An 8,994-nucleotide genomic window follows, 5' to 3' on the forward strand; every position below is an offset into this window, starting at 1 on the left:
GGTCAGGCAACAATACAAAAAACGTAAACAAATATGGCGGAAGATGAAAATGGTTTTGGGGGGAAGAAAATGGCGCAGTGTCTGTGTAACATCTCGGCGTACATCTGGACCCATAAAGTCAGAACCGCGCCATAAGGGAATGAATAAAGGAGGAACTGAGGGAAGGAAGAGGTGTCGTATTGGAGGGATCCTAAATAATTTCAACCTCCTGTGAATATTTAACGTGCACTGACATCGCACAGCACACGGGCGCCTTTGCGTTTCGCCATCGAAACGCTACCGCCGCAGTGGGGTTCGAACACGGGTACTCCGGATGTGTAGCCGCGCGCCCTAACCACTGAGCCATCGCGATGGGTCAGAGCAAAATCAACGCGTTCTTCGCCGTTCAAAAAATCGCGTTCTTCACCGCTCGCTGTGTGTGTGTGTGTGTGCGCGCGCGTGTGTGGGTGTGTATGCGTGCGTGCGTGCGTGCGTGCGCGCGTGTGTGTGTGTGTGTGTGTGTGTGTGTGTTTGTGTGTGTGTGTGTGTGTGTGCGTATGCGTGCGTGCGAGCGTGCGTGCGTGCGTGTGTGTGTGTGTGTGTGTGTGTGTGTGTGTGTGTGTGTGTGTGTGTGTGTGTGTGTGTGTGTGTGTGTGTGTGTGTGTGTGTGTGTGTGTGTGTGTGTGTGTGTGTGTGTGTGTGTGTGTGTGTGCGTGTGTGTGTGTGTGTGTGTGTGTGTGTGTGTGTGTGTGTGTGTGTGTGTGTGTGTGTGTGTGTGTGTGTGTGTGTGTGTGTGTGTGTGTGTGTGTGTGTGTGTGTGTGTGAAGGAAACCAACAGTCACCGAAACCAAGGTGATTATATATATAGTTTCAGAGGATCTGCGCCATGCAATAAACCTAGGTGCAAACTCTGTTCGATGATGACAACTGCTAGTGCTAAAAGCACAGCGTCATCCTCCTCATTTCAAATTAAATGTAACTTCTCATGCGACAGCGCTAATGTTGTCTGCCTCCTGGAATGTGGCACCTGTAAAGCTCATTGCATGGAAAACAGTCACACTGTTCAGAATTAACATCATCAACCACAGATCACACAGCCAAATCTCCCACTTTAAAAACACATCAACAACCTTGGACACCTATTCGATAACTTTCCAACTATTGCACTCCAATCGGGGTTCAAAACACATTATGACCGCGAGAGCTGTGAATCGTGCCTCATTCACAAATGTAACACAGTCTCGAGCGGCATCAACGAAACAGTAGGCCGCCTATCATGCTTACACATTTAATAGATGTAACGAATCATTATACCAGACTTGCTGGGAGTAGAGACTGATATAACGGGCGGCAGAACGCGTGGCAAGCATAAAATGATGATGATGATGATGGTGGTGGTGGTGGTGATGATGACGATGATGATGTCCTCAGACTGAATGGGGATTGAACGGCGGGGGATTGCCCAGGGTGCATTGCTGATGCAAAACGCACACATGGGTAAGGAGTGGGGGAATCGGATAATTTTGTGATATTTTTGAGGCATTGGGAAATTTTGTTGTGCACTAACAACGGCATTTCCAGATGCTGAATGAAAACGATCGCAAGGTTTTGCATTTAAAAACGATTTTTCAGTGCTAAAACATAGTTCAAGCGTTTCATGGTTCAAGCTTGCCGCCTCGGGCTTGCTCGCCCGTGGCGCCTCCGCTACCTCCGCAGCTTCCCGCCGCCTCAACTACCGTTACATTTTTTTTTTCATTCAAACGTTCTTCCTTTTCACTCCATGCTCCACTTGCATTAGAACCGACGTACCGGTGTTCCACCCCCGCGTGCCTGTCGTCAAGGTGAATAAAAATTCCATCTTTTGTAAGGTCTAAGGTCAACAACTACTTTCGCCGGCTTTCGCGCAACTACAGCAGCAGTCGCTACCTGTGGTCTCTACAGTGTTACGCAACATTTCAAAAGCCTAGCCGCCAAGATGCATGCAAGCTTCCATCATTGTGCTGGACGGTTTTTAGATCCTGAAGACCATGATCGCGGCGTCTAATTCAGCATCCAATATTAATGTGCTTCGATGTCAAGGCTCATACCCGCTGATCTCCTCTCTTATGCGCAACCAACTTTTACTTCGGCTCCAAAGCTTCCCCTGGCGTCGACTGTGCAAACAGCGCCGAGGCTGTTGAGAGAAAGATTGGTGCTTCAGAGGCTTACTGCCACAATTTTGCCACAGCACCTGCCATCGCTTCAGAACTCGGCTACCGCTTATGTGGGCGGTTACATTGCACGAGTTGTCGGCGAGCATATAGAATGCGAGAACTGCCTTACTTTGTGTACGAAGCAGGTTAGCAACCAGCCACTCTTTCAGTTCACCCGCAGCCAAGACCGAGATGGGCTGCTCTACACGTCAGATCAACTTCTCTTCGTTCTCGACACAATAAGACCTTTTGCTGACCGCACCCCGCAAGAAGATGAGACCTTGCAAAAGCCTCTCGCTACATTACTAGAGCACGCTGTCCCAGCTCTTTGTGCTTCACAGTTAATTGCTAAGTGCAAGAGCGATGGCAGCAACGAGCGAAGGCTTAAGCTCATGAATAGGTTCTTTTCCTGAGGCCACTCCTCTGCAACTACGCATTCATTGTTACTGACAAGGACGTAGCTAAACATTTTGCAAAAAATCCCCTTTCGCGAAAGTATGCGAAAATGAAACCACTACCACCGTTCGCTTTACTGCCATGAGGAAGTGGGACTCCACAATAAATGCTTTCCTTTTCGAGCTGGAGTAAGTTTTGGGTCACAACGCACCGTTATTGAATACATGAACTCCTATATCTTCTTTTTTTTATTCGAAAAGTGTGCCATGAGGTATAAGTTGAAAAAAAGGGAAGGAATGCGGGAGATAGAAAGTTAAAAGAAGGATTGAAGACCCGTTGCGCTGAGGTACTCCGCGCAGTGCTATCTTCAGGCAGATGGTGCAGCGCCTCACGTTACTTAACTGATGGCACTGACAGCAGGGCGCATTTTTCGCGCGTACCGCTCAAGTTGAGCGTCAACACTGCGACTCGCGAAACGGTGCTGCAGGAAAATGCGCGGCAGCTCAAATGATGAAACCACATGGCACAGCTCCACATTTTCAGGCGCCAACTGTGGCTCCGGTGGCGACAATGGTAACTCTCAAAAACTTTACGAAGAAAACGTGGGATCAGGTATCGCTTTGGAAGCAGTCTAACGGCTTTACGTGCTACTTTGCGCATGCCCTTCCGGCTTGCGTCGTCTGTTACATGAGCAAACAGCACGCAACAGAGCTTTTTCAGCGCCCAAGCTTTCAGTATTAGCTGCAGCCAAACACTGTTTTCAAATAACGACCCTCAGACAAACGAACTTAAAGGTGACAGAACAATTTTCCACGAATTGAATTCAAGCAGGCGCGCGCTGTCATATCAGCGCAGCAGACGACGCGCGAGCGCATTGCATAGCAATAGCCGAAAACGACACGACTGAAATGGGCCGGTTACCCTTAGCGACAAGAGCTTCCGAGCTCCCTTTAAAAAAAAAGTTTTGATTGTACTTGAAACAGCATGAACGCAGTCAACGACAGAACAGCTGCGAACGGCTGGGCGTGGCGGCGAAAGGCTGGTTGGACCAAAGCCTCCTCTATTTTTTTCCTTTCCTGGTCGAAGGCTGCTGAAGCGCCCTCTGACTCCGCCGTGTTTCTCCGCGGGCGGCGCTGCCTTTGATGGATGGGCGTGCGCGTAGTTGCGGCCGCCTGCAGGGGCTTCGGCGGCCGCGGAATAAACGAGGGCTTTGCCTACTTCGCAAATGACCAACTCGTCCTAAGCCATTGCCAATCCATGGCTAAAACAAAGAGCTAGGAGCGCTCTTTTATATCATCCGGAAAATAAACGCTAGTTAATTGTGAGTCAGCATGCGCCGAGCGCCTCGACATCATTTTTTTTTCTTGTGTGTCTTAATTCTTCTTTCAAATTTTTGCAATACTTCTCTCGAAACCAACCTTGTTCATATGCCTCGCAGTATTCTGCCCTGTTCATTAACAGGGAAAGGAGCGCGATGGCAGAACACTCCCTGGCTGTCTCTGAGGGATCATGCATTGTGCTCACTGCCGAGAAATCTACGCATAACTGTCAACGCCACCACAAAAAAAAAAAAACGTCACTCTGCCTTATGCCTAAGTGCCAGCAAAACCATCGCCCGAATCCTGAGCAAAGGGTGGTCTCCAGGTTGCGCCCAAGCCTACAAGCACTGCTGTGCTTGCTTACTAGGTGTTCCAAAATCGGCCACGGAGAAACAGAGCCCAAGGCATTATCTACAAAATTCATTGCGCCGACTGCGACGCAAGCTACATCGGTGAAACCAACAATATATAAAAGAAAGAATTCGGCAACAAAAAAAACGACGTCCGCAACTATGCAAGGGAGCGCAGTCCTGTAATTGAACATTCATAAGACACACAAAAAACTTCGACGAAACCAGCATACTCGGTGACGGAACAAGTTAGCAAAAACGCGCTTCCTCGAATCCTGGCACATTAAAACAACCCCGAACAACATCAACAGCACAAAGGGAAACCTCCCCAAGACAGACAATCAACTTGCAGCAGCTGCACTGCTCTTCTTACTCGATCAGCCTCATCTGCGCCCAGTGACAGTTTGATCCGTCATCAGGACAGAGGAGGCCTCCTTTATCCTTCAATGCAGTTTGTGTACGTTCTGTACGCCCTGAAGAACTACGTCGAGGTGTTGCTCAACAAAAGAAGACTTTTAGCAAAACCCCTGCAAGCTGCAGTCAACAATGCAGTTGATGCTCTTGCAGAACATGGAGCACTCAAATGTGAGCTTGCTTGCAGTGATCACCACGGCCAGCTTCTGAAGCTCATCTGCACAAAGTTTTTTCGGCCTGTTTTTGTGAACTATGCGTTATCAGTGACTGACAGGAACTACGTAGTGAAACTGCTCACTTCAAAGCCTCTATCTAGAAAGTTGTTAAAGTTGTGAAAACTTTTTTGCGCATGTATGTTTTATTCTCACTACGACAGTAAATTTTTTCCATTCACTTATCGGTCACAAAAATGCTTCCTTAATGTTTCTGCTTATATATTGGTTCAGATACGACTTGTGCTGAGAATGCGTGTTCTGTACAAAGAAGCACACTGATAATTACCGTCGATAAAGCTGAAAACTGAGAAGTTCATTTCGGTACTGCAGCAACATTCGATCTGTGTGCCTGGCCGCCGCTTTCATAATTTCCTTGATGAGCAGCTTTTATTAAAGCACATGTGCACATGGCTTAACAATAACAACTTAGCACTACTTTAACCATCGTGCCCGCATATCACTCTTACCAAAATAAGAGGAGTATACACTGTAGCAGAATTGCGCGCCGCGTTTTACGCTGCGTGCAACTCCTGCCGCGTCGTCTGCTTCATCTAGGGTTGCGCGCGCCACTCGTCGGCAGCTTCGCGTACTAGCGCGAACGGCGCCTAAAAACGGCGTTCCCCGCGGTTGAGTGCTCATGAAAAAAAGAGAGGCTATGGTTGGACCGGTCGAGCAATCGTACGTGCATTGAAATATCTGACAACCGGCAGCGCTAGCTCTCTTCTTAACAAATAAGGGAATTTATATGCGCGCTTCAATTGGCTGCAATGGCAAGTAAATGGCAGAAATACCGACGGCTCAACCGTGAAGTTGACAATTTTTTCCAGGCTGTTTCTTTCCCCGTTGAAGACGAACGTCACGGGTCTCCTACGACGACACGCGAAGGCCGCGATACGAGTGCCGGAAGTGCAGAGAGAGGCAAAAGGCCTCAGGAATGCTTTGAAGCTTCGAGAGGACGGCTCAGCCCTCCATATGTGCCGCCCAGTCTTAATGTGGACTCAGAATCCACCACTTCTGCGGAATGCCTGGACGCTTCTGAGGGTTCGTGGTTATCCGAGGAGCATTCAGATGACCGCGACCACCGAGCATTTGAGGAGCATTCCATGACCACCGATGGAGAAGCCACCCCTTCGGTGATAGATGCGGCTCGAGAGCTAGCAAACGTAGCACTCAAGCACTGTCTTTCACATGTGGCCATTAATGACCTGTGCCTTCTTTTGCGCCGACTAGGGCATTCAGTGCCTCGTGACGCTCGCACTTTACTCAAGACCGAGCGGAAAGTGAATGTGCAGAACAACAGTGTGCATTTTGGCCTTGGAGGTCAAGTGGCTGAAAGAGTTGAAAAAGGCCTTCGGGATCCTGCAGGTGCCAAGGTAGACCTCCACATCAACATCGATGGACTGCCCATATTCAAAATTTCCTCGGTGAGCTTCTGGGTTCTGCTCTGTGCTGTGGCTAATGCGATTGACAGTAGGCCCTTTGCTGTCACCATTCACTGTGGGAAAAAGAAGCCATCAAATATTGAACAGTTTTTGAGGCCATTTCTGGATGAAATGAAAAGCCTGGAGGCCTTCGGCATGGTCATCAAGGGCGTGCGCCACAGTGTTTCTCTTGCTGCTGTAATATGCGATGCTCCGGCACGCTCATATGTCAAGTGCGCAAAGGGACATACTGGCTATTACGGATGCGATCGCTGCACTCAGAAAGGTGAAAGGATTGAACGGAGACAAACATTTCCAGTGTGTGCTGCTTTTGTAAGCCGCACAGATGAGTCTTTTCGCGCAATGGCTGAGGCAGGCCATCACCACGCCACAAGTCCTCTGCTTGAGCTAGGCGTCAACATGATCAAACACTTTCCCTTGGACTACATGCATACAGTGTGTTTGGGAGTCGTCCGGAAGCTGCTGCAGACTTGGGTGTCTGGTCCATTACCTTATCGCCTCAGTGCACAGCAGCGTAGCATTCTGAGTGCAAGACTTGAGGAAACTAGCCTGCCATCAGAATTTGCTCGCCAGCCTAGAACCCTGGAGGAACTGGATCGATGGAAGGCAGTAGAATTCAGGTCTTTTCTTCTTTACACCGGTCCTGTGCTGTTAAGGGATTTGTTAAAAAGTGACCGCTACAAGCACTTTCTATGTCTTCATGTGGCTGTTCGAATTCTCCTCAGTGACAATCTTTGCATAGAAATGAACAGGTTTTCTTCAGACTTGCTGCAATATTTTGCACAGCATTCTGGAAAGCTGTATGGACCAGAGTTTCTGGTGTACAATGTACACATGATGTGCCACATTGCTGATGATTGTCTGATTTATGGGCCGCTGGACAATGTCAGCGCCTTTCCGTTTGAGAACTGCTTGGGGCAAATTAAGAGGTTGTTGCGCAGCAACAAAAATCCTCTTGAACAGGTGAGCCGGAGGCTATCAGAATTGGGTAATTCACCCAGAGAATTGCCATTGAGAGCGCCTCCAAGAGACGTATCTTCTTTGAAAGCTGGTGCGGAGAAAGACTCATGCTGTTTATTAAGCAATGGCCGCATCATCAGTGTGTCAAAGCTGACCCCACAATTTATTTTTGGCCATGAGCATCTTCGCTCCCGGAGCTTCTTCTCTCTTCCACTTTCGTCAGAAAAGTTACAGATTTTCCGCACAGACAGTGCTTCACCTGACATTAGGATGTGGTCTGTGGACTGTTTTCAGTCCAAATGTGTGAAAATTGTGTGGAAGTCAGGGTTTGTTGTATTGCCGCTCCTTCATCACAATCAGTAAAAGTCAATCATTGTTATCTGTTTTGAGTTAGCGTGCCATATTTAGTAAAAGCTTATTTTTCAGCACTGCATTCCCTCTCAATGATAGCTACAAGTGTATCATATGGTAGAAGTGTGTGAATATTCTCTCCTTCATAGCGAGTAGAAATGTAATTAGTAGAAATGTATTTTGAGCACTGTTTTTCCTCTCCATCATCGCTGTAAGTATGTCACAGTAGCAGTGCATTTTAAGGTATATTTTCTCTCCTTAATAGTGATTAGAAACGTGGTTAGGAGAAGTATATTTTGAGTCTTACTCCTGCAATATATTTAGTAAAAATGTATTTTTGAGTATTGTGTTTCCTCACCATCATGGTTTGCATTTTTTAATGTTGTATTTCCTCTCCATCATAAATAGTATAGGCAGCAAACCCCATGTTTATGGTTCTGGTGAAACACTATGGCTTCTTGCGTGCACCTTTTTGACGACCTGCTCTGATGATGGTGGCGACAAAATGTTGTAAGACACTCTAAATCTTGAACAACACCCTCTCCCCTCTTAGACGGGGTCTCTGTATTTCATTGGCTTCAGTATCTGCAGCTGTGGTATGCCTAGCTCCTGCTCCTCCAACATCATTATAGAAGTGCCTTGGGTTATATAAGACATCTCTGTTTTGGATAACCCATGTCCAAACAATATGTTCCAATGCCTTAAAAGTTAGGTTATCTCCAGTATAGCCTCAAATCGGTACTTCCCGAAGTGCAAAACTGGTTTGTCAAATGTTCTTACGCCGTAAACTTGATTTTGCATCATCTATGAATCCTACATTTCAAGCATACACTGCATTTTGGAACTTGAGGCCATCCAACATCACGCAGGCAGTTTTATCACTTCAGAACACTTGGGAGAAATCAGTATCACTGCACTTCAGTGCTCCATCTCGCCCCACACTGGGGTCATGTCGCATCATCTCTTGGCTCTGCCTGCTGCACAGCCCCTTCTACCACCAGCTACAAGAGACCCACTGCTAGAACCACTGATAAAAACGTCGTCACCTTAGCCACAGCCGCCCCATAGCCAGCATCAAGTGCCACACTTTAGCAATGAACAGTTCTTTTTTTTCCAGAAGGGATAACTCTCTGGAGCATGTGAAGCTATCCAGTCATTTCCAAAAAGTGGATATTTCATCGGCCTTACCATGAATCATTCATTGACTTTCAACTGCATATACTGCCGTGCATATTTTCCTGTGTTTTTGTTTTGTTTCTTGATGCCTTTTTGTGTGTTCATTTTTTTAGATCTTATAGTCTGTAGTGTTCGTCTTCACTGTTCCTGCCTATACTATATACGGATTTGCACCAGTTGTAGCCCCTTGTTGTGTAATA

The 8,994-nt window shown here is 47.3% G+C and overlaps 1 protein-coding gene across 1 annotated transcript; it reads left to right on the plus strand.

Annotated features, from left to right (window-relative positions):
- The first annotated feature begins 5,632 nt into the window (after positions 1 to 5,632).
- Positions 5,633 to 8,640, plus strand: LOC144127763 (uncharacterized). The gene is made up of 2 exons (XM_077660655.1): positions 5,633 to 7,358; positions 8,444 to 8,640. The coding sequence occupies exons 1-2, from the start codon at positions 5,633 to 5,635 to the stop codon at positions 8,638 to 8,640; spliced, it is 1,923 nt and encodes a 640-aa protein (XP_077516781.1).
- The last annotated feature ends 354 nt before the right edge of the window (positions 8,641 to 8,994 follow it).

Source organism: Amblyomma americanum, chromosome 4, assembly GCF_052857255.1.
Source record: "Amblyomma americanum isolate KBUSLIRL-KWMA chromosome 4, ASM5285725v1, whole genome shotgun sequence".
Taxonomy (NCBI): Eukaryota; Metazoa; Arthropoda; class Arachnida; order Ixodida; family Ixodidae; genus Amblyomma; species Amblyomma americanum.

Coding starts and splice junctions, on each gene's coding strand:
- LOC144127763 (XM_077660655.1), top strand. CDS start 5,633: ATGGCAAGTAAATGGCAGAAATACCGACGGCTCAACCGTGAAGTTGAC. Junction 7,359..8,443: donor CGTATCTTCTTTGAAAGCTG/GTGCGGAGAAAG, acceptor CTACATTTCAAG/CATACACTGCATTTTGGAAC.